This window comes from Bufo bufo, chromosome 1 (genome assembly GCF_905171765.1).
Source record: "Bufo bufo chromosome 1, aBufBuf1.1, whole genome shotgun sequence".
NCBI classification, from domain to species: domain Eukaryota; kingdom Metazoa; phylum Chordata; class Amphibia; order Anura; family Bufonidae; genus Bufo; species Bufo bufo.
This window is the reverse complement of record NC_053389.1, coordinates 752,123,522-752,150,211: the sequence shown is the minus strand read 5'-3', so window position 1 is coordinate 752,150,211 and position 26,690 is coordinate 752,123,522. Positions and strand designations below refer to the sequence as shown.

General features: G+C 42.7%; 1 protein-coding gene across 1 annotated transcript in view; it reads left to right on the top strand.

The window, feature by feature from the left end:
• GPAT2 (glycerol-3-phosphate acyltransferase 2, mitochondrial) overlaps positions 1-26,690 on the top strand; it is an 86,942-nt gene that overhangs the window by 27,880 nt on the left and 32,372 nt on the right. Inside the window, exons 7-11 of the mRNA XM_040415792.1 lie at positions 1,155-1,294; positions 14,148-14,229; positions 14,402-14,614; positions 14,693-14,800; positions 16,323-16,408. Coding sequence (XP_040271726.1) covers positions 1,155-1,294; positions 14,148-14,229; positions 14,402-14,614; positions 14,693-14,800; positions 16,323-16,408 — 629 coding nt within the window. The remainder of the gene's footprint in view (positions 1-1,154; positions 1,295-14,147; positions 14,230-14,401; positions 14,615-14,692; positions 14,801-16,322; positions 16,409-26,690) is intronic.

The window sequence follows — 26,690 nt, the reverse complement described above, 5'->3', positions numbered from 1 at the left end:
TTTCTTTGCATAAATTTTCTAACAGCCATAACTTTCTTAAGAATGTTTTTTTTTTTTTTTTTTTATTGCATAATTGATGGAATGCAATAAAAGATTTGACTTGCCCATAGCTTTTAAAGGGAACTTGTCATGGCAACATGTCATGCTCATTACCTTATGACTTGAAGCATCTAGTCTCTGATGCATCGTTCCTTTTTCTTCTGTATCTTGGTTGTTGTGTTGTTATTCTTTATATCTCGTTCTCGGCGTATGCTACTTTCATATAGAAATCAAGGGGACTGCCCCTTGCGTCCTCAAAGTCTCAGTTGCCGCGCCCTAAATCTAGCCTCCTGCGCCATGATTGTTGCTGCCCACCGGTGGCCACGTCATCCTCCTGCGTCTCCACATCTCGCGCATGAACAACATGAGCGAGATTTGGAGGCGCAGGAGGATAACGTGGCCACCGGTGGGCAGCAACAATCATAGCGCAGGAGGCTGGATTAGGGTGCGGCAACTGTGAAAATTAGCACATTCCTAGAATGAGATATAAAGAATAATAACACAACAAAGACACACAAAAAAAAAAGGAAAGATGCATCAGAGACTAGATGTTCCTAGTCATAAGGTAATGAGCAGAACTAAAAATGACATATCGCCATGACAGGTTCCCTTTAAGTTATTCAATGCCCACAATTGATTCCATTGGGATGCCATCTCAGAGGGGGAATAATTCTGGTTCTATATGACATGTACGTTTTATTTTAGTATTTTTTTAGCCAATCACAAAATGTGAACAAGTTTATATCTCATGTGATTTAGCTAAAAAGATGCACATATCAAGTAAAGCTAGAACTCTTCCACCTAGGACTCCTGCAGGTCTAGTTTTCATAGGTACCTGAAAGGTATCGGAGCTCCCTTATAGGCTATCATCATTTTTGGTGCTGATCGTGTTCCTGGGTGTCACCGTTCCTTGTGAAGACATTGCATGGCGTTATTAGGTTATTTCTTGGTGATATTCTAGATGAAGAGCTTTTCCACCTGATCAGTAGCTATAGAGGCATCTTTGCCTTCCTGGTCTAGAACCCGTGCAAAGTTCCAATGCTCAGACGAAAAATTCTCCACAATTCTTGGCGTTATTAAAATACTATGAATTTATCCTTACTTTTTACTTCCAGCATCCAAGAACACCACTTGTCTTGCTGTCCACTCATCCATCATGGCTGGATTTCTTTGTTGTACCTTTCATCTTATTCTCCCAAAATCTCCGATTGCCCCGTGTTGTCTGGGACAGGACAGACTGTTCACCATTGATCAGGTAAAGATCTACTGCCTGACATTCTGCTGATGAGATCATGAATTCCCTGCAACCCTTCCTCACTTTTGTTCACCTTCTGTAAAAATTAGCATTTTGAGTATTGACTGTGTAGGTAATTTGCTGTTTATCCATTTTCCTATTATATTGGTGTGGTCACTGTACACAATAAAGGTGGCTGCACACAGTGGAGATTTACCTGCAGGAAATCCGCACGAAATCTGCACCAAAACTGATCCGCACCATTTATCGTGTTTTTGGAGCGGATTTGATACACATTTTTTTTCCACAATTGAAAAGGGTGAAATCTGCACCAGAAAAATACAACAACAATTGACGTGCTGCAGATTTCAAAATCCGCACGGCAGTTCAATTTTGGCACCTAAGAAAAGAAAGCACAAAACGGACAAGAATTTTTTGGCGGAGTGGATATATGGAAATGGAATGCAGTGTCATTTCTTTTTTATGGCGGACCCATTGAAGTGAATTGTTCCGCATACGGTTTAAAAAAAAAAAAACAGGACGGACACGGAAAAAAATATGGTCATGTGCACGAGCCCTTAAATGGGTTTTCCAGGGTTTGTTCCCCTTTAAATTAGGACCCCTAGCATTTGGTACCTAATAAAATAATTATACTTGCATGGTCCTGTCAGGTGGCCTGACTCTGTTCGATGGTCTTCTGGGTACTTGTTTACTTCCAGCTTGGGTACGGACAGGGGTCATGCGTGCCTCTGCAGCCAATGACTTGCCTGAGCGGTGGGGTGCTGCCAAATGACAGGCCATTCACTACCCGGTCATGTGCCAGTTGGGGACACGTCACTGCTGAGGCCATTCATTGGCCAGATGTAAACAAGCTGGAGACTGGAAGATTGCTGAGTGGAGCCAGGGCGTGGGGAGCAGGTGAATATTATTGTTTCGTTAAGTACCACACTCTAGGGCAGTGGTGGCGAACCTATGGCAGAGGCGGCACCCTGGAAAAAGTCTATGGTGTACCAATATGCCTTAGACTTTTCCTGCCACTCATCAGCACAGGGCGCACTGTGAATGGCACAGGCAGCGCAGTGAATGTAGGCAGGTTATTATAGTTAAATGATAAAGTACATGGAAGATAGACTATACTGGACTGTAGTATTCAGGTTAAACTGCTGGGTTTGTACTTTGCGATTTGCAGTTTTGTCCAAAAACAAGAATGAACCTGGGTCACCCCTCCTCATGCTGTGCTTTGATCAGATAACTGCTTCTCAGCATAAATAACATTGCTTCTCGGCGCCACATATAGTATGCAGACCCCTATGTTGCATGTTTACATGAGGCATTAGTACACATTTTAATCAAAAAGCATAAGCCCTCTCACCACGACAAGGTTGCCTCCTCGAGTGGGAACCTACTCTAAATTTGGCACGGCACTGCATGGCGACCACCGGCGCCACAGCACTGCTCCAGCAGACGGCGAGACTCCGCAGCCAAACAGCACCTCTGCTGTTTGGCACTTCCCACTCGAGGAGGCAACCTTGTCGTGGTGGGTGGGCTTATGCTTTTTGTTCAAAATGTACACTAATACCTCATGTAAGCATGCAACATAGGGGTCTGTGCACTAATTATGGCGCTGAAAAGCAGTTATTGGATCAAAGCACAGCATGAGGAGGTGTGATCCAGGTTCATTCTTGTTTTTGAATAAGTGGGTTTTGGGTTGCAGTTTGGGCACTCGGTCTCCTAAAAGGTTCGCCATCACTTTTATAATAAAAAGGCACCAAATCCTGGAAAACCCCTTTAACCCACCTATATAAAGTTCTCATTAGGCCATTGGAGATTTATATTCTAGGCATAAACTGGATGGTATTTTCTTGTACATACTTCATTCCAAGTTGGATGTAAAAGCAGTAATTCCCGCTCTAGTCTCACATGTCAGTGGTTTGTCAGATACTCCAAGGGCTTTGTTCTAATAATCATTGTGATGATAGTGGTGTATTAATATAGTACACAATATAGCACAGCGCCGTGAGGTTTTGCTGACACACACACACACACACACAGCCATTTAAATTCAGCTGCATTTCAGGGACATGACATATTCACTTGCCCCTTGGGAGTTTTAATCTGTTTCTAATCTGCTAATTTTCTGTTAGAAATAACTGAAATGGCACCAGACTGGCAGCCATTTCAGTAAGAGTTGTTGGTTTCCTAGGCAACCTGTCAGAGTCTATATAAACTGGATGCTGGAGTCCATTTTGTAGTAGTGAGTTCAGAGAGAGAGCAGCAGAATAGAAAGCTGTGTTGTCACGGCACTGACAGCGATACCCAATGTGTGCAGGACTCTAGACAGAACCTAGATACTACTCATTTAGGAAAGGTATCATTTCAATGTTAACCCCTTACCGACCTGCGCCGTACATGTATGGCACTACCGGACGTGACTTAACGCCCAGTGCCGTACATGTACGGCGCGGTGATCGGGTGGGTGCAGGAGCTGCGGCCACCCGATCAGCTGCAGGGATCCGGCAGTGACTGATAGCCGGACCCCTGCTGTATCCGCCGGCATCGGTGAAAACACATTAACCCTTGATGTGCCGTGGTCAGAGCTGACCGCGACATGTGCGATAATGATGTTGTGGGGATCGGAGCAGCCATCGGGTCCCCGCGCTGCTGTGACAGGGACCCAATGGCAGGGAAGGCAGCCCGATGCCTTCCTTATGCACCGTGGCTGCCTTCTGTGACAGCCTGTGAGATCCAGCCCCCTGAATCTCACAGGCAAGCTGGCTGAAGTGTATTACAGTGTGTAATTTTTTGGGCGATTTGTCTTAGTAAGGGTGTCATATTTTGGCGATTGTCTTAGGTAGGGTCTCATTTTTTACAGAAGTATTGTTATGCTTTGTAAAGTGGATCAGACTCCCAAAAGTTGAAGTCCCAGAGTGGGACAAAAAAAAAAAAAGTTTTACAAAAAAAGTTTCAAGTAAAAAAAATTAAAAAAAGCGTCCTTTTCCCAAAATAAAGTAAAAATATAGGGAAATAAATCAAAGCCATATTAGGTATCGCAGCGTCCGTATCGACCGGCTCTATAAAAATATCACATGACCTAACCCCTCAGGTGAACACCGTCAAAAAAAAAAAAATAGAAACTGCTAAAGAAAAATTGTCACCTTACACCAAGTGATCAAAAAAGCATATGCCCCCCAAAATCATACCAATTTAGCCGTCACCTGAGCCTGCAAAAAAATGAGCCCTTACCTAAGACAATCGCCCAAAAACTAAAAAAAAAACTATGGCTCTGAGACTATGGAGACACTAAAATATGATTTATTTTTTTGTTTCAAAAATGCTTTTATTGTGTTAAATGTAAAAAAAAAGTAGACATTAGGTATGTGCTGTGCGCTCCTGTGCGCTCGATGTATGCCGCTCCGGGACATATGGCCCGCTCACAGACCATATGTCTCAGAGGGCATACGGTCGTGTGCATGAGCCCTTAGAGTGGTTCTTTTTACGAACCTGGTGGCAACAAATATAGGGTGTGGGGAGTTCATGCTTTGATTGATTCTCAGCACCCATATATTGTCACGGCTGTGTTACGCGGACAGGCTCTTTCTGGCAGGCACCTGTGTTACCAGTAGCAACTGGAGGTGGTTGCGCCGGAGTTAGCTTGGCTGTGGGTGCGGTACATGACAATCACTAATTATGGTTCATTAAGAATGCTGGAAACTGTGCTCCCTGCAGTTCAGATATTGCTTAAAGGGGTTCTCCGCTACTCTGTAAAGAAAGTGTGTTCAGTGATGTCACAGTCTTTGATGGGCGGGCTTTAGCACTGCCCTACTGTTTTACTGGCTAGGGCAGCGCTAAATCCCGCCCATTACTGCCGGTGACGTCACCGGGCTTCCTGGCAGCCCCATGGAGAGCCCGGTATGTCACCGGATCTCCAAAAAAGGAGAGCATCGGAGCATGAACTGCTCCGATGCCTAAGTCAGGGCGGCTGCCGGGGTGAAAAACGAAGGAATGTTTGGGTTCAGCTCTGAACCCAGACAACCCCTTTAACTACAGAATATTTGGCCTATCAGAGTCCAACCACTGGGAAACCCAGTGATCTCGAGAATGGGGTTCCCGTTCACCCCTCTAAATTGAGTGGCAGGTTGAGCTATCACTCCATTCATTCCTTATGGGACTGCCACACAGTTAGGTCCATATATATTTGGACACTGATACAAATTTATTTTTTATTACCTGTTGTTATAGTTATATAATGGACACGGACATAAAGTCCAGACTTTTAGCTTTCATTTAAGGGTATCCACATTAAAATTGGATGAAGGGTTCAGGAGTTTCAGCTCCTTTACATTTGGCACTCTGTTTTTAAAGGGACCAAAAGTAATTGAACAATTGACTCAAAGGCTGTTTCCTGGGCAGTTGTGGGCAATTCCTTCATTATTTCATTCTCAATTAATCACATAAAAGGCCTGTAGTTGATTTGAGGTGTGGTGCTTGCATTTTGAAGATTTTGCTTAGAAGTAAACACATGGTCAAAGGAGCTCTCCATTCAGGTGAAGCAAGCCATCCGAGAAATTGCTACGCTATTAGGAGTGGCAAAATCTACAGTTCGGTACATCCTGAGAAAGAAAGAAAGCACTGGTGACCTCAACAATGGAAAAAGACCAGGACACCCACGGAAGACAACAGTGGTGGATGATCGCAGAATAATCACAATGGTGAAGAGAAACCCCTTCACAACAGCCATCCAAGTGAACAACACTCTTCAGGATATAGGCATATCAATATCCAAATCTACCATAAAGAAAAGACTGCATGAAAGTAAATACAGAGGGTGCAAGCCACTCATAAGCCTCAAGAATAAGAAGGCTAGATTGGGCTTTGCCAAGAAAAATCTTAAAAAACCAGCACACTTCTGGAAGAACATTCTTTGGACAGATGATACCAAGATCAACCTCTACCAGAATGATGGAAAGAAATGAGTATGGTGAAGGCATGGAACAGCTCATGATCCAAAGCATACCACATCATCTGTAAAACAAGGCGGAAGCAGTGTGATGACTTGGGCATGCATGGCTGCCAGTTGCACTGGGTTCCTAGTGTGTATTGATGATGTGACACAGGACAGAAGCAGCCAGATGAATTCTGGGGTTTTCAGAGACATACTATGTGCTCAAATCCAGCCAAATGCAGCCAAACTGATTGGTCGGCGTTTCACAATACAGATGGACAATGACCCAAAACATAAAGCCAAAGCAACCCAGTAGCTTATGAAAACAAAGAAGTGGAATATTCTTGAATGGCCAAGTCAGTCACCGGATCTGAACCCAATAGAGAATTTCACTTATTAAAGCCTAAACTTCAGACAGAAAGGCCACAAACAACAGCAACTGAAAGCCGCTGCAGTAAAGGCCTGGCCGAGCATTAAAAAGGAGGAAACACAGCGTCTGATGTCCATGAGTTCAAGACTTCAGGCAGTCATTGCCAACAAAGGGTTTTCAACCAAGTATTAGAAATTTAACATTTTATTTGCAATTATTTAATTTGTTCAATTACTTTTGAGCCCCTGAAATGAAGGGATTGAGTTTTGAAAATGCTTTAGTTCCTCACATTTTTATGCAAACATTTTGTTCAACCCACTGAATTAAAGCTGAAAGTCTGAACTTGCATCTTAATTTGTTTTGTTTAAAATCCATTGTGGTAATGTACAGAACAAAAATTAGAGAAATGTTGTCTTTGTCCAAATATATATGGACCTAACTGTATATCGCTCACCAATTTCTAAAGAGAATGAATGGAAAACACTGCCCAGTATAGGACTTCTAGTCTAGTTAAAAGATATTGACAGTGTCCCCCATAACAGTGACCTCTACAGCACCCCACCACTTAACACTGACCCCCCCACAGTGCCCGGCTACTTTAAAATAGGACCTCCACAGCAGCCCATCCTTTTAACTTTGACCTTCACAGCAGCCTGCCCCTTTAACAGTGAGTTTCACATTACCCCACTCGCTTGACAGTGACCTCCACAGCGCCCCCGCCCTTTTAACAGTGACCTTCACAGTGCCTACCTCTTTAACAGTGACCTCCACAGCTCCCTGCCCCTTTAACAGTGACCTCCACAGTGCCCGCCTCTTTAACAGTCACCTCCACAGCACCCTCCCCGTTAACAGTGACCTCCACAGCACCCTCCCCTTTAACAGTGACCTCCACAGCGCCCTGCCCCTTAATTTCTAGGGCTACACGACGACATGTGTCACGTGACTTTTTGTCTCAACAATTTTTATCATAGGCTTTAGTGTCGCACTGCGACATGTGACATGCTGAGACACGACAGTTGCAAAAAATCCATCCAAGATTGATTTTTCGGCGACTGTCGCGTCTCAGTCGCAGCATGCCACATGTCGCAGTGCAACACCATAGACTATCATTATAAAAATTGTCGCATGACACATGTAGCAGTGTAGTTGTGTCCTATGTGTCGCGCGACACATGTCGTCGTGTAGCACTTGTCGCCGTGTAGCACTAGCCTAAAGCTGACCTACAGCAGTGAAGAAAAATGGCTGGGTTGTTATGGAAATCTGGAGTAAAACTGTGTGTATGTGTAGACTAAGGGCCTGCGAGCTTCTATTGGCTGATAAGGGTCATGTGACCGTGTGTATGGCAGTTGGGATATGAAGAGAAAGACTTGCAGGCTTGTATTGGCTAATGCAGGTCATTTTTTGGGAATATCTCAGGAACGGTACGTCCTAGACAGCTGAGACCCCCACAAGATTTCTTTCCAGGTAGCAAGGGATGTGTATACCAAGTTTCATTGAAATCGAGTTTTTGAGTGATCGCGGAACATATACACATATATACGTCCTTCTTTATATATATATATATACAGTACAGACCAAAAGTTTGGACACACCTTCTCATTCAAAGAGTTTTCTTTATTTTCATGACTATGAAAATTGTAGATTCACACTGAAGGCATCAAAACTATGAATTAACACATGTGGAATTATATTCATAACAAACAAGTGTGAAACAACTGAAAATATGTCATATTCCAGGTTCTTCAAAGTAGACACCTTTTGCTTTGATTACTGCTTTGCACACTCTTGGTATTCTCTTGATGAGCTTCAAGAGGTAGTCCCCTGAAATGGTTTTCACTTCACAGGTGTTCCCTGTCAGGTTTAATAAGTGGGATTTCTTGCCTTATAAATGGGGTTGGGACCGTCAGCTGATAGTCCTACTGAATAGACTGTTAGAATTTGTATTATGGCAAGAAAAAAGCAGCTAAGTAAAGAAAAACGAGTGGCCATCATTACTTTAAGAAATGAAGGTCAGTCAGTCAGCCGAAAAATTGGGAAAACTTTGAAAGTAAGGGCTATTTGACCATGAAGGAGAGTGATGGGGTGCTGCGCCAGATGACCTGGCCTCCACAGTCACCGGACCTGAACCTAATCGAGATGGTTTGGGGTGAGCTGGACCGCAGAGTGAAGGCAAAAGGGCCAACAAGTGCTAAGCATCTCTGGGAACTCCTTCAAGACCATTTCAGAGGACTAAGGGTTCATTCAGACGGCCGTATGCTATCCGCAAAAATGCGGATCCGTTTTTTTGCGGATTAGATACTGACCCATTCACTTCTATGGGGCCCTTTTCTATTCTACGGTTCCGCAAAACAAATGAAACATGTCCTATACTTGTCCGTGAAAATCAGGAGCTGGCCCCATTGAAGTCTATGGGTCCGCAAAAATACTGAATGCTTTTAGTTTTTTTGCGGATCAGTTTTTTTGCGGATCCGCAAAAAAACGGATAGCATTCAGTATTTTTGCGGACAGCATACGTCCGTCTGAATGAGCCCTTACTCTTGAAGCTCATCAAGAGAATTCCAAGAGTGTGCAAAGCAGTAATCAAAGCAAAAGGTGGCTACTTTGAAGAACCTAGAATATGACATATTTTCAGTTGTTTCACACTTGTTTGTTATGTATATAATTCCACATGTGTTAATTCATAGTTTTGATGCCTTCATAGTCATGAAAATAAAGAAAACTCTTTGAATGAGAAGGTGTGTCCAAACTTTTGGTCTGTACTGTATGTGTATATATATATATATATAGATTCTGGAGAACAGCAGTCAGTCATTTTAGGGAGTCATCTACTATATCACTGCACTCCAGAAATGCCCTTCAGCAGCACTGTAGGGACTTACAGAGGACAAGGAAACAATGAGGGTAGAGTTGGGAAAGGTGGTCTTTTAGAGCTGCCAGACAGGATTTGATTGATTTAAATCAGACATCATATAGTAAATAATACTATCTTTCTAAACCAGCCCTGTACCTCACATGGATCCAGAGATCTCCACATTAATTGCTCAGCTCAAGGGGAGTGTCTTATCTGCTGCAGCTAAGGGGGCGTATCTCAGCTCTGCCTATCACAGCTCAGGAGGCAGTTGAAGGATGAGACTGAGCATGGGCGGCCATTTCAGTGAGCAGGACAAAAAAAAATGGGAAGAAAAAAGAACAAACAGCAGGTGGCGATATACAGATAAATTTTATTGAATAATTCAGTGGCTATACAAAATGTTTAATTACATGCAATTACTAAAGTATTTAGATCCAGGTGCTTGTTTGAAAACTGTAAAATAATTTTTGTCGGACAACCCCTTTAATATTCTCACTCCTATTCATAGAAAGTGCTACTCCCATCCCCAAATATGGACGAGAATAAGACCTGTGCTAAGATTTGTGGATAGAGCACACAGATTCCCCAAGAATACAAATGTATATATGGCCCCATAGAAATGAATGGGTCAGTGATCTGTCTGTAAAACAAGCAGATAGCATGCTGAAGAAAAGTACAGTCGTGCAGTAATGGCCAGTTCGCATCATTCGCCCACGAACATATGTGGGCTGCCATCTTTTTTCACAGGTCCGGCGAGGCGCAGGTAAGTCCATACTTGTGCCTGTGCGTGAGCCGGTCTGAAAACAAATGCGGTCAGCGGGAGCAGGCAGTTCCGAGAACAGCCACCGGGGGCCTTCATCGGGCTGTTCTTGGAACTGCCTGCTCCCCTGGCCGCATTTGTTTTCAGACCGGCTCGCGGCACAGGTAAGGGCTCACCTGCGCCTCGCCGGACTTGTGAAAAAATATGGCAGCCCGCATATGTTCGCGGGCGAACAATGCGAACTGGCCATCACTGCAGTCGTGTGCATTAGCCCTAACAGATAAATACCCCCCCCCCCCCCCCCCCCCAGATAGGACAGCCACACCATCATCCATTCCCCGGGGGGGTGACCTCTCTTCCACACCTTCAACCATTCCCGGCGGGGTGACCTCTCTTCCACACCATCAACCATTCCCGGCGGGGTGACCTCTCTTCCACACCATCTACCAACCAAACTGAATGCAAATATGTCCCCAAATCTGCTTGACATCTAAAACAAGTGTCGGAAGCAGCGACTCCCATCAGTTTTGTTGGAGCTGAGAATACTCTATTTAGTAGTTTAATTTGAATCAAGAAAACTCAGATGCTTACTGATGGCAAAATGGTGAGCCTTCCACCTCCTTCCAGTCATCTGTGGATAAGGCAGGCATATCCATCACCCACTTTGTGAATTATTTATCAATTGGTTTAAATTCAGTGGTTTGCGGGAGGGCATAAGCTTTAGTTAGTGACTTGGAGAGATCTGGGGTGCTGATCAAATCCTTAAGAGGTGTTCTAGGATTTTATGATTGGCCTCCCCACTGATCAGCACAGGAACTACACATCTCTGTCCACTATGTTTATTGTAACGATGCTCCCATCGGAGAAGCTCTGCAGGAACTAACACTGTTGATAGAGCTACCCTGGAGCTGATCAGGGGGGTGCAGGGTGTCGGATCCACACAAATCAGATATTGATGGCCTATTCTGAGGATAGACCATCGATAGTAAAAACTTAGCATCTAATCCATGGAGATCCAGCTACTGGGGCTACCACTGTTCATGAGGATGGGGGCCCGTTCACCCCTATGAATGGACCGGCAGGTTGTGCATGTGCTCTGCTACTCCATACATTCTCTGTGGGACTGCTGGAAATGTGGCTGTACTCGCCTATCTCTGGCAGTTCCTTAGGGAATTAATTGAGCGTCAGCTGACATGTGCGACCTGCTGCTCCATTTAGACGGGGGGCATAGACCTCCATTCTTGTGAGTCTGGGGCAGTCGAAGGATGCGGATTGTGGCACCCCATTCTTCTCCACATATTCCCTGGCTGATGGAAGACCATTAGTATCTGAGTACATGAAGCAGATATTTCACTGCAGCTCTTGCCCACATTTTGGTTCCCAGAAGTAGGTCATAAAGGTGGATCAAATGTGGCTTAGACCGAAGCGGGTTCCAAGGCGAGAAAGCAGGGTCATCCGCAGCCTGCAACATTCCCCACATCGATCCTTTGCATCTTTATGAAAAGAAGGGAAAGATGTTTTTTTAAGTCTAAAATAGTTCAAAAAGTTATGTTCCACCTACAGTTATTGATTATACTTTTTTATATTTCCATCCACAGAGCTGTATGAGGACTTGTTTTTTGCGAGACCATTCGTTTTTATTGGTACCATTTTTGTGGTGCATTCGACTATTTGATCTCTGTTATTCAATTTTTGGGAGGGGAAAAGGCGACAAAAAAGGGCACATTTTTATTTTTTATTTTTTTCTCTGTCTGTGTTTACCGCACCGGAAATTTAAAAAGAATATTTTAATAGTTCAAACATTTTCGGATGCGGTGATACTTGATATGTTTTTTTTATATATTTTTATATGTAAAATTGGGAAAGGGGGTAATTTTAAACTTTGAATGTTTTATTGTATTGTTTTTTTGAGAAAAAAAGAACATTTATTATATGCAGATGAGCCTCCTGAATGGGGGGGGCAGGGGTGCAGCTCCTGCTCCTAGAGGCTCCGTTCTCCCACCTCTGTCCCTTCCCTCCTAGAATTGATTGCCGGAGCTAGGCAGTGTTCACGTCATCCTGCCTGGCCCTTAGTTCGGTTGAAATCTTCCGCCTTTTAGTATGCAGCGCAGGCTTAGTGAAGAAAGGATGCTCGCCAGCTGTGGACTTTCTTATTGCGCCTGCGCTGCATACATCACAGTACACCCTGAAGAAGAGCAATGCCGGCATCACTGAAGAGGAGTAGTGAGATGGGACTATGGGTTTTTCAGTGTTTTGCGGTTCGTTTTTCACAGATCCGTTGTTCCGTTTTTTGTTTCCATTGTGTTTCCGTTTTTCCGTATATGGCATATACAGTATACAGTAATTACATAGAAAAAATTGAGCTGGGAAATTTTTTTTCAATAGATGGTTCCGCAAAAACGGAACGGATATGGAAGACATACAGATGCCTTTCCGTATGTCTTCTGGTTTTTTTGCGGACCTATTGACTTGAATGGAGCCACGGAACGTGATTTTCGGGCTATAATAGGACATGTTCTATCTGTTAACGGAACGGAAATACGGAAATGGAATGCATATGGAGTACATTCCGTTTTGTTTTGCGGAACCATTGGAATTAATGGTTCCGTATACGTTATGAACAGATCGGGTTGTGTTCTCTTTAAAACAGAACGGAATGCATTCTGGTGCTCTCCGTTTCGTTTAGTTCAGTTTTGTCCCCAATGACAATGAATGGGGACAAAATGGAAGCGTTTTCCCCCGCTATTGAGATCCTATGACTGATCTCAATAGCGGAAAGGGAAAGTGCAAGTGTGACAGTAGCCTAAGATAGTTCTGTTCAGCTGACATTAGCACCTTGCTAATCTCAGCCAGGTTAATGCCCTCGTTTCTGCTGACAGACGCCCTTTAAAATGTACTGTTTTCGCATTTTATTTTTTATTTTTTTTACATATGGGCTTTAAAAATAGTTTATTATTTGTGTTTTGTTTGGAAAATCAATCTACATAGCATTGCACTAAAAGGAAACCAAAGAGGTACTCTACATTGACCATGTACCTTTGAATAGTGGCCTCCCACCTCCTAGGAAACATACAGGGGCGCTTTGCTTCCTGCCATTATTGTTGAATGTCAATAGTTCCCAGTGTAGGCTGTGTTCTCATTAATATTGATCCTTGCCCATAAAGCTGCCTCTGCTATATGTAATGTACTTCAGAAGAAAGCTAAATTAAGCTGGCATAGTAAAAGACTTTTATGTTTGTACGTTGCTCCTACTTTGTGACATGTTGTTGCAGATGGAGTTTCCTGGCCTTAATCTCTCCGTAAAAAAAAGTTGATATTGTTTTATTTCGTTATTTCATATTTCAAAGACTGTATCAGACTAATGCATATACATTCTAGTTACATAGTGCCCTTTGCCTCTCTGTGTTTGCAACATGGTGCAGACTAACTTGCCCTAGACCTGTGATGGCTAACCTCCGGCACTCCAGCTGTGGTAAAACTACGACTCCCAAGGTGTACACTTGCTTGGCTGTTCTCAGAACTCCATAGAAATGAATGGAGAATGCTGGGAGTCGTAGTTTCACCACACCTGAAGTGCCAGAGGTTAGCCATCACTGTCCTAGACTGTGACCATCATCCACTGAACCCTGGAGATTATTGGTTTGACTTCACTGCAGCTAGACTATTTGCCTTTTGGTTGGCATTAAAGTGTAACTCCAAGCAATACTCTTCTTGAAGAGATGCAAGCCAACTGAACAAGGCCCAGCAAGTATTGCCCACGGTGCTAATCCAAGTAATGGGACCTGTACAACATAGACGCTGGGCATTGGACTGTTGCCACCAACTCTACCGCCCAGCATGCAGTTGTGTTTCTCTGTACCCAGTCGGGCAGGACAGTAACAATGGGGGGACTCTTCAATCTTTAATCCAGTTTGCTTCAATCTCTGACCTAATGATTTTATGGGCTCTTAGGTGGTTCCTGCAGAAATTTGGCGTTGTCTTTATTCCACCAAATGGATCCTCCAAACATCTCGAGGAAGCTGTTCTTTCTGTGGTGAGGGATGAAGCCTTACAAAATGTTGTACCTATTTGTCATTCTTGTCCTGATGTCTACCTATGGGGAAATAGTTTATAAATTAATATTGGAGTTTATGATTTTTATACATTTTCCTTCCACTGTTTTGATTTTTGACGCTGTAACTTGTTCATTCCTCAACTCCTAACAGTATATTGAGACACTGCTCACAGAAGGGCAACATGTGCTGGTGTTTTTGGAGTCCACCTCCTCTCCAAATTGTCGCAAAGTGTCTCCTGTAGCTCACGAATGGGTTCTGCAGATGATATCAGCTGTGCGGTCTGGAGTCGTTTCAGACATCCTTATTGCACCTGTGGGTATATCCTATGACACGTGTCCAGAATCTTCTGGCTCCGGTAGAGAGGTTAGTCTATACCAATACATGAAATGTTCCTGGTTGTCTGCCCCCCTTTCTCCTCTAACATCTGGCTTGTTCTGTCAGCTGGCATCTTTTCTGGGATTGTTGCGATTCCTCACGTCTGCGTTTTGTCCCTGGTCCAGCTCTCTGGGTTGTGCACGTGTGGATTTTGCTCAGCCGCTTTCACTAGAGGTTGGTTTTTTTCATTTCTGTCTATGCATTATTCACGACAAGCTGTATCTAGTGACACTGTGCAATGAAACTGTTGAATTATTAGCGATTTCTGCGAATGGGATGAACATATACTGTACACATGTGAATTGTCTTTGTATTTGATAGTCAGTGTTTTTACCATTTAATACTTTTCTGTTCAAGTTTTCCATGTACGTCTACAGTACAAGTGAAGATTAGAAACTTTGTATCATATTACAGAAAATACCTTTCTTTCCAGCCTCCTCTGCATTGATCACTCACTATTAAAGGGGTTGCCCAATTTTTTTTTGTTATATACAGGGCAGAATGGGTTAAAATAAAAAGCAGGAGCAGTACTCATCTCAGATTCTCCTCTGCTGCTTTTCCAGCAATTACCGGGCCCCCTCGGTTCTCCACTTTCTGGTTCTGCTGGACACCTAAGACATGACTGCTCAGCCAGTCACTCACCTTGGCCAGTGATTGGTTGAGCAGGCATTTCTTGCCTGTTGATCAAGAACTAGGAAGTGTAGAACACTGAGGACCTGGTAAACATCAGAATGGCAGCAACTAGTCCAGTGAGGACTTTCTGCTCCATCTATAAAAACACCCAGGATAAGAACAACCCCTTTAATTCACTGGCTGAGTTGGTGTTCAGAGAAGAGATGGATTATCAAATCACCTGGAGATAAGGTTACAGCTGCTGACCATAGAACTCTAGGGAACTGCGAGGGGCAGGAGAAGTAGAAGAGAGCAGCTGCAGAGTGAGAGACGGGCACAGGCACATACAATAGCTGCTGCAGTTTCTGGAGAGAGTTTTGCTGTCTAAACCCAGTGCTGGATCCACAGCTACACTGTCCTAGTACTTCTTTATAATGTCCTGTGTGCTGAATCCACTTCTGAGGGGGTCCTATAAAAAAGATAGGTGAGCATGATCTCCTCTTCTCTACATGAACCGTGTATGGAAGACATATCCTAGTGGGTAGTCTCCACACACTGTGCAATTGAGCTAACCTTTAATAGATATGACTACTCTATGGAGCTCCTGATACACATGTGAACACTGCTGAAATCTGTAGGTTCAGTTGACATTTATATATGGCCAACTTTACATTGCTCTGTTTTGTAATATGACCCAGCATGCGAAGCTTCCACCCTCAGCTGGTACCCAAGCAGATATGGAAGGGACCCAAGAAGACGGACTTCTTTTTTTTCCTCTACTAGATTTCAGTAAAAGTAGAATGGTTAATGTTCTTTTATTCATTTTTGTTTCATGATGTCAGAATACAAGCAGAAGCCACAAAGTGTGGTTCTAGATTAAAACATATTTAGTCTGTTTTTCTAAGTAATCATCTTTAGCCATTGTATAAGTGGTAGACCAAGAAATCAAGATGTTACTTCAGCTTTGGAGAAGATGGACATTGGACATCAGACCATGCCAAGGCAACAGTGTTTTTGTATGTCTTGTAAATGCCCAGTCACCATATGCCCTACTATGTAATGAGCTGCGTGTTTTCCTTTACAGGAGTACATCATCAACTATACCCTGAGACATTCTGCTCTGGTCCCCTGCCTAAAGAAGACTCTGCTGCCGCAAATTCTGGATACAAGGTAATACAATTAAATGACTCTGCTGTATGCTACACAGGGAGCAGGAGCCACACTCACAGTTACCAGCAGCATCTGACATGTTTTAGAAGGCCCACCAAATTTTAGCACCAGGTTATTAGAGACACATTGTACTGAGGTCAGCCTATACAAATCAAAAACGTAAACACTCCACAAAAAGATTGGACTACAGCTTCTCCATATAGAAACATAGAAAATTCTTTATTAAATATACATTAGACAGTAATTCTAACATATAAAATCAGCAGTAAGAAAAAGGGGAGGGAAACTTCAGTGAGGAACAGAACCCTAGAGGGGGTTGAGGGGTCGGCACGCAGGGGTACCCAGGATACCGGGAAAAACCACACAAAGAGCCAACATAACAGAATGTAAACCCCAGACATAAAGGTCCAATGGAAAAGACAAGATGGTAGGCTATGTGTGGGAATCAAAAAATAATAAATACGCCAAGGGTGCGTGTAGATCCCTCAGCCGCCTCCTCCCGCTTTAAAGTGACTGGCCTATTTTTGACCTTAGTGACCAAGCAGTTTTATTTTTCATTTTCAATTTCTAAGTAACTTGTCCTCCAGTGTGATTAGGACAGGTTCTGTGTGTACTAATAGGATGGTTGCCATTTTATTTATACGTATTGCTCCCTAGACAAAACAAACCATTACAACTAATAAAAGGTATTTGGGAATATATTTATAATAAAGTAATATTTAAGTATTTTCATTTTTTTTGTTCCTGAAGAACCCCTTTAAGCCCCCATCAAGCCCCTCATTTTTCCATCACATTATATACTGCTCGTATCCAGGGGTTACAACCGCCCTGAAATCCAGCAGCGGTGGCTGGATTTGTACCTATGAAACAGGCTGACCTGTTACATGTTCGCTTGGCAGCTGACAGTATCTGTGTTGGTCCCATGTTCATATGTGCCCGCATTGCTGAGAAAAATGAAGTTTTTATATATGCAAATGAGCCTCTAGGAGCCACGGGGGCGTTGCTGTTACACCTAGAAGCTCAGTTGTCTCTGCAGAGGACGCAGCAGTTTCAGAGAGAACAGAGCCTCTAGGTGTAATGACAACGCCCTTGTTGCTCCTAGAGGCTCATTTGCATATAAGAAAACATCATTTTTCTCAGCAATACGGAACATATGAACATGGGACCAACACAGATGCCCTCAGCTCCCAAGTGCACATGTAACAGGTCAGCCAGTGTCATAGGTACAGATCTGCTGACAAATGCCCTTTTAAAAAGGGAATCTGTCACCAGCGACCTCTCAGTCCAACTGTTTGCTTTAGACACATAGCTGTCATTCACCCAATTCAAACACTGATTTTCTTTTGTTGATCTGAAGCTCCGAGTTGTGATACTTTTTCTTAATATGCAAATTAGGCCTACAGTGCAATGAGTGCATGGCCATTATTCTTGTTGCACACAAGTCCCTCCTTTGCTGCTTTGCCACTGCTTGGCCCCGTCAATTAAAGCAGTCACTTCTAAAAACAATGAGGTCTACAATGAAATTGCAAGCTGTGAGGGAGCCCCAGTCGGTCCAGAATCAAATGTTTCAAGGTTTGGGGGGAAAGGAGAAAGAGTTTTTCATATCCATACCAACATAAAGAAGTTAATAGCTAAAGAATGGAAAGATCCAGAGAAAAGATCAGGGGTCACTAAAGCATTTAAACGGAAATATCCATTTGCTGATGAAGACGCTGAGCAATGGGACAAAACACCAAAAGTTGATGTCCCTGTAGCACTCATTTCTAAAAAGTCCTCTCTTTGAAGATGTGGGACTCCATGGATAAGAAATACAAAGTTTTAAAACAATCCTGAGAGGCAAAGTGCAGACCAGCCATAGCAGTAACTTGTACCACAAGATCCCCTTTTCTGTGTCCTGAATAACAAAAACTGGAAGGTTATTTGGCCTTGGGTACCTCCAGGTAAGAAGTCATATAATCTCTTCTAATATTGAAACAGACCTCACATTTCCTGGTAGATGCTTTAGCTGTTTTAAGATTATCAAAAAGCATTGTGGCTGGTGACACTGGTTCAAAAAGTCTATGTTTTATCCCGTGTGACCACAGACTTCTTGGCACTGTTCTAGATGACATCCTAGAAAAAACATCCGATAAGAAAAAAGGTTTTCCCTCAGAATCTAGTTATTTTCATCAAAGACGAGCCTTTTGCAACCAGGGGTGAAACTGATCAGAAGACAAGGGAATCTTCTGGGAAATCGCAGTCTTCGAAATTAAAAGGGAAGGCATTTCTTTTCAATGATGATAATACCACCAAAAACTTGAAATGACCCCATGGGTCCATTTGGGGCAGGCTCAGGTTATTCCACCATGACTGGGAATCCATTTCCTTAAACACCATTTAATCAGGATATCATATAAAATTTCAAACCGTGCCAACAGATTCATGGTCAACCGTTGTCTTCCCCAAAGGATCAGTCAAGTAGCATTCTGCTCTCCTATAAAAACAAGTAGTTTGCTCCATTCCTCTAGTTCAGCAGGAGCAGGGCTTTTACCCTCCACTTTTTCTTGTAAAAAAACTGAATGGTTCAATCAGAGCGTTTCTCAACATCAGGTCCCTCTACAAGTTAATTTATTACAAAAAGTTCAAAATGGAAACCATCAGATCCACAGTAAATCTGTTGATTCAAGACAGTTTGACAAGTTCCCATCTACAAAATCTTGCAAAAATATTTGAGGATCGCTTACTTCATGGGGAAAGATCTGTGTAATTTTCTTTTTCAAGCCGTACTGTTCAGCTTATCAACAGCTCCGCTGATATTTACAAAAATCATGGTGGATATCGCAGGATATCGCCATCTAAAGGGTATCCTAGTGGTGCTTTACTTGAAAGATTACCTAATAGCCGCAACCCTGATTGTTTCTCATCAGATCCAAGTGGTTATTCAGACCCTTTCCTCTTTAGGACGGCTGGTAAAAAAGGAGAGGAACATCATCTTCCTCATGGCTCTCCTAGACTCTCATTATTTGACCTATTTTTTAAGGTTTTTTCACAGACTCAAAACAGTTTCAATAAAGGTCATTATGAGGCATTTGGGTCTATTGACATCAACTAGATTGGATTCTAAATGTCCTCAGTGTAGGGGGAAGGGGGCTGATATGCTGTGATCGGGCTCTGCTCTATAGTACATATCCTTTCTTTATATGCTGTTACATTTGATTTTAATCCCTTTGTATGTGTGCCGGGATTATGTCGAGGATCTGCCAGTCACCAAGCCTGGTAAATTAGCAGTAGCCAGGATGTTATATATGGCACGAATATAAATTGCCCAACACAGGCAGTGGTCCCAGCAGAAGCAAATATATAGCCAAAATTAACTGACTGGTTAACTTTGAAAGAGGAATATGCAGGAAGAGGGGTGCAATCTTTAAATTTGAGAAGAAGTGTGCATCTTGGAGTGATGTCCCTGGTTTGGCTTCCCGGGAACTCTAGAGATATCATTTGGGCCTAGTGTAATCTGCAATTGAGGCTGGATTTTACTCCTGTGCCATTGGTGGGACTGGAACTCTGCTTGATATCTACCTTAGTAGAGATAACAGGCCTTTTTGGAGGAGCTCCCTTCAATGACGACTTTGCGTTATTAATGCTAATAAGGTACTCGGGTTTCCATTAATTTGATGTATTCCTAATGGAGGTGGTGAGGGCGAGAGACGAAGCAAGATCCTCCATCGAACGCTTTGGTAAAGCGGACTTTCTGGACTACTACTGATGAAGAGCATCTTTAGAATTCCTGCTAATTTTGGAGAAGGGGGGGAAATTGGGATGTTCTTTGTTTGTTAAAAAATGTTATAACTTCAATGGGCAAAGGTTCATTTAAGAACTCTTCAATCCTTTCTGTTGTCAACTTGGGACAAAAAACAGTCCTCTCTGGACAAGTAGACAAAACTCCCTTCTTAGGGGAAAAATTCCCTCAGCTGGTGGTTGATCAAGAAGCACCTTCAGTAGGTCAAGTGGTGCCAGGAAAATCAAATAGTCATCACCACTGATGCCAGAAGCAAGAGTTGGAGAGCCCATATCTCCCAATTTGTAGTCCAGGGTACCTGGGATAGGGAGTTACATCAGGCTTCAACAATTTGGGAATTGACAGGTGCTAGTAAATCTAAAGTCTTTATTTTGAACTGCCACATAAAATTCCTTTCAGTCAATTTGACCACAGTTATCACAGCTTATCTGAACCACCAGGGTAGCACAAGAAGCAGAAACCTTGCGGCAGTGAATGTTTGCATGGGGAGAAATATGTAAATTCCATTTTAGCACTTCACCTCAGGAGAAACGACAACTTGCTTGCTGACCATCTCAGCAGACAGACCCTCAAAGAAGAAAATTGGACTGTAAACATGGATATATTTCTTCAGATAACCGTATCTGTTTGCCACTTTCAAATTCTCTCTCCCCTGTAGACGCTCATTCTCTGCTTTCGCCCAGGGCACTTCTGTATTGCATTGTCTTTAAGGACATTTTGGAGAAAGCCCAAGTGATAATGATTGCTCCATACTGGCCAAAGAGGGCCTGGTTTTCCCTTCTACTGAGGCTATCTGGACTTTGTCAATAATTCCCAGTCTTCACCATCAACGTTCTGGACTTCATCCCAGTGTTCTGCAAATATCTCCTTTTGCAATACCAAGGCAAAAATAAGGGGCTAACAGCCCGTAAAACATCTATTGCCCATTAAATTAGGCGTGCCATTATCTTCTGCTGTCAAGAAAAGCAAGTTTCTCCTCCAGTGGGCCTGAAGGCCCCCTTCACAAGGTTAGTTTCTGCTTCTTTTATTTTATTTTTTTTTAGCTGGGGATTTTTTTTAAATAAAACTTTATTTAAAGGCTTACTATGCTTTCAGAAAACTTTTGATATGTTATAGCGACATCATAAATTTTGATCGGTGGGGGGTCTGAGCGCTGAGACCCCCACTGATCTCTAGAGTGAGGGGAGAGAAGCGTGCGAGGAGAGAGAATGCGACGAGAAAGCAATTCTCTCCCCTCGTTCTGTAGAAACATTCAAAACTTTTGTTATGTCTCTGTAACATATCAAAAGTTTTCTGAAAGCACAGTGACCCCTTAATTAAGTTGATCACTTAGTCCCACAAGGGGACTTTGACTTGCGATCCTTTGTTTCCATATTATGCTGTTTTTGGCCTTCATTATATTCCATGGGGCCATGTAAAGGCATAGGCCCCCAGCAGTCTGATTTGCAGGGGATGGGGGAGAGCGATGAGTGACAGAGAGAGCGACTCCCTCTGAAACCACTTAGATACCGTGATCGGTATTGACTGAAACATCAAAGGGGTAAATGGCTAGGACAGGAGTTTCTCTCATCCTGGCCGTTAGAGCAGGTGCCCAGCTATCACTAGACAGCCAGTCAAAAGGACAGTCTTTTGGCCTCCATGTTACTAATAAATCTCTATGAACACCTTTAACCTCTTAAGGACACATGACGTACCGGTACGTCATGATGTCCTGGTACTTAAGGACACATGACGTACCGGTACGTCATGTGTTGTTCCGATCACTGCCGCCCGGCCGGCAGTGATCGGAACCCGGTGCCTGCTCAAATCATCGAGCAGGCACCTAGGCTAAATGCGCGGGGGGGTCCCGTGACCCCCCCATGTCGGCGATCGCGGCAAACCGCAGGTCAATTCAGACCGCGGGGATCAGAAACTTTAGTATTCCTAAGATAGATCTGTATCCCTCCCCCTGCACCCCCCGAGTGATTTTAGCCCGGTGGGAGGTGCAGGGGGAGGGTTGCGGGCGGTGCGGGAGGCGGGCAGTGCGGCAGGCGGGATCGCGATCCCCCGCCCGCCTCCCCTTGAATAATCGTTGGCTTCTAGTGGGTATACCAGGGTGCCAGCACATTGCTGGCACCCTGGTATAAACGGCTGACATCGGTGATGCGATGTCAGCCGTTAACCCTTTCCATACAGCGGTCCGTACGGACCGCTGTATGGAAAAGGTTAACAGCGCAGGGAGCTCCCTCCCTCTCCCATCGGGGGGCTGCTGTGCCTTTGCAGCCCCCCGATGGGAGAGGGAGAGAGCCCCCAGAGAGCCCCCCTTAGCCCTGTGCTTACCCTTCCCCGTCTGCGCAGTTCTGAGCAGACGGGGAAGGTTCCCATGGCAACAGGACGCCTCTCAGGCGTCCTGCTGTCCATGGTGCTGAACAGATCTGTGCTAAAAGCATAGATCTGTTCAGTGTAAGTAAAATACAGTACAGAACAATATATATTGTTCTGTACTGTATTATACAGACATCAGACCCACTGGATCTTCAAGAACCAAGTGGGTCTGGGTCAAAAAAAAAGTTAAAAAAAGTGAAAAAAAAGTAAAAATAAAAAAACACATTTATCACTGATTAAAAATGAAAAAAATAAAATTCCCTACACATGTTTGGTATCGCCGCGTCCGTAACGACCTGATCTATAAAACGGTTATGTTACTTTACCCGAACGGTGAACGCCATAAAAATAAAAAATAAAAAACTATGATGAAATTTAAATTTTGCCCACCTTACTTCTCAAAAAAGGTAATAAAAGTGATCAAAAAAGTCGCATGTACGCCAAAATAGTACCAATCAAACCGTCATCTCATCCCGCAAAAATCATACCCTACCCAAGATAATCGCCCAAAAACTGAAAAAACTATGGCTCTTAGACTATGGAAACACTAAAACAGGATTTTTTTTGTTTCAAAAATGAAATCATTGTGTAAAACTTACATAAATAAAAAAAAAAGTATACATATTAGGTATCGCCGCGTCCGTATCGACCGGCTCTATAAAAATATCACATGATCTAACCCCTCAGATGACCACCGTAAAAAAATTAAAATAAAAACGGTGTAAAAAAAGCCATTTTTTGTCATCTTACGTCACAAAAAGTGTAATAGCAAGCGATCAAAAAGTCATATGCACCCCAAAATAGTGCCAATCAAACTGTCATCTCATCCCGCAAAAAATGAGACCCTACTTAAGATAATCGCCCAAAAACTGAAAAAACTATGGCTCTTAGACTATGGAGACACTAAAACATTTTTTTTGTTTTAAAAATGAAATCATTGTGTAAAACTTACATAAATAAAAAAAATTGCATACATATTAGGTATCGCCACGTCCGTAATAACCTGCTCTATAAAATTACCACATGATCTAACCTGTCAGATGAATGTTGTAAATAACAAAAAATAAAAACGTGCCAAAAAATCTATTTCTTGTTACCTTGCCGCACAAAAAGTGTAATATAGAGCAACCAAAAATCATATGTACCCTAAACTAGTACCAACAAAACTGCCACCCTATCCCGTAGTTTCCAAAATGGGGTCACTTTTTTGGAGTTTCTACTCTAGGGGTGCATCAGGGAGGCTTCAAATGGGACATGGTGTAAAAAAAAAACTGTCCAGCAAAATCTGCCTTCCAAAAACCGTATGGCATTCCTTTCCTTCTGCGCCCTGCCGTGTGCCCGTACAGCAGTTTACGACCACATATGGGGTGTTTCTGTAAACTACAGAATCAGGGCCATAAATAATGAGTTTTGTTTGGCTGTTAACCCTTGCTTTGTAACTGGAAAAAAAATATTAAAATGGAAAATCTGCCAAAAAAGTGAAATTTTGAAATTGTATCTCTATTTTCCATTAAATCTTGTGCAACACCTAAAGGGTTAACAAAGTTTGTAAAATCAGTTTTGAATACCTTGAGGGGTGTAGTTTCTTAGATGGGGTCACTTTTATGGAGTTTCTGCTCTAGGGGTGCATCAGGGGGGCTTCAAATGGGACATGGTGTAAAAAAACAGTCCAGCAAAATCAGCCCTCCAAAAACCAAATGGCGCACCTTTCACTCTACGCCCCGCTGTGTGGCCGTACAGTAGTTTACGGCCACATATGGGGTGTTTCTGTAAACAGCAGAGTCAGGGCAATAAAGATACAGTCTTGTTTGGCTGTTAACCCTTGATTTGTTAGTGGAAAAAATGGGTTAAAAGGAAAAATTAGACAAAAAAATGAAATTCTCAAATTTCATCGCCATTTGCCAATAACTCTTGTGCAACACCTAAAGGGTTAACGATGTATGTAAAATCAGTTTTGAATACCTTGAGGGGTGTAGTTTCTTAGATGGGGTCACTTTTAGGGAGTTTCTACTCTAGGGGTGCATCAGGGAGACTTCAAATGGAACATGGTGTCAAAAAACCAGTCCATAAAAATCAGCCTTCCAAAAACCATACGGCGCACCTTTCCCTCTACGCCCCGCTGTGTGGCCGTACAGTAGTTTACGGTCACATATTGGGTATTTCTGTAAACGGCAGAGTCAGGGCAATAAAGATACAGTCTTGTTTGGCTGTTAACCCTTGATTTGTTAGTGGAAAAAATGGGTTAAAAGGAAAAATTAGACAAAAAAATGAAATTCTCAAATTTCCTCCCCATTTGCCAATAACTCTTGTGCAACACCTAAAGGGTTAACAACGTATGCAAAATCAGTTTTGAATACCTTGAGGGGTGTAGTTTCTTAGATGGGGTCATTTTTGGGTGGTTTCTATTATGTAAGCCTCGCAAAGTGACTTGAGACCTGAACTGGTCCCTAAAAATTTAGTTTTTGTAAATTTCTGAAAAATTTCAAGATTTGCTTCCAAACTTCTAAGCCTTATAACATCCCCAAAAAATAAAATATCATTCCCAAAACAATTCAAACATGAAGTAGACATATGGGGAATGTAAAGTCATCACAATTTTTGGGGGTATTACTATGTATTACAGAAGTAGAGAAACTGATACTTTGAAATTTGCAAATTTTTCCAAATTTTTGTTAAAATAGGTATTTTTTGGTGCAAAAAAAATAATTTTTTTGACTTCATTTTACCAGTGTCATGAAGTACAATATGTGACGAAAAAACAATCTCAGAACGGCCTGGATAAGTCAAAGCGTTTTAAAGTTATCAGCACTTAAAGGGACTCTGGTCAGATTTGCAAAAAATGGCCTGGTCCTAAGGTGTAAAAAGGCTGTGTCCTTAAAGGGGTTAAAGGCTATGTACACCTTTTGGGGGCATTTTTTTTTTATTATTGCATTTATACTTATTTTGAGCTAAAAATAATTTTTTCAATTGGTCTTTATTAACAATAAGGAATCCTTTTTTTCTGTACAGAGCTGACATGCGCTACTAGCTGCCTGTGGATTTGTTTGTCATTTCCGTCATCTGAGGAGCAGACGGACTCCTTATCTCTGCTCTCTGACATTATAAACACTCAATAAAGCTCAATCCTTATCTTACTGATAAGAATATGGATTAAAAAAGTGTTTATGACTTCTGAGTAGTTTAGAAATAAGGGTAATTAGATAACCAGAACAAAGGGAAAGTGAAAGTACCAGTCACACAGTTAGAAAAACAGTTAACCCTTTGTGATTGAACAGCTCAATATTTTTAATAAAGGCCAATTGAAAATATGATTTTTAGCCAAAAATAACTTAAATGCAATCATAAAAAAAATTGACTGCAAAGGTGTACACCGCCTTTAACCTCTTCCCGACATAGGACGTAATAGTATGTCATGGCGGCAAGTGACTTGCCGCATTTTGATGTACTATTACGTCATAGTGATCGGACGGGCACCAGGCCGATGCACGCCCGATCACTGCAGGGGCCCGGCAGTCCCTGATAGCCGGGCTTCTGCTGTATCCGCCGGCAGAGGGCAGATCTCCACCAATCATAAGTGATGGCATATCATAGCAATGAGAATAACTTCTTAACTGTACAGTATGTAAGCATTGCCTAAATCTTTGCAATTTCTTAATAAATCAGTTGCAAAAATGTCAGTATCCTGTGTAGTGTGTGAAATGTGTGTAAGTGATAAAATAAAAACACTAGTAAGATAAAAAGAAATCGCATTTCAGCTGTCAGAAGGAGAATGTCTCATTCTACCTACCCAGTATATTTATATAACCGCCTGGGACTACACTTTAGAAAATACTGTCTGAAATAATGAAGAAAAATACTATTTCTTGGATAAATGGGAACTATCACGACCGGCGTGCCGATCACATATGTGACGCAAAGGGAGGGAAAAGGGAAGGCCCTGTCCAAGGGAGAGGGAAAAGTGGTGACCCCTAACTCACCTTGAAGCTGGCACCTGACGTCCCTAGACGGGTTCCTCACCCGTACGCCGATCATGTGCCTAAATCCTGGCTTTTCCTAAGATGAGCCCTAAGTAGTGAATAGGGCGGTGGAGACACTAGTCCGCACCACTGACACTAAAGGGAAACACCAAGGAGAGGACAG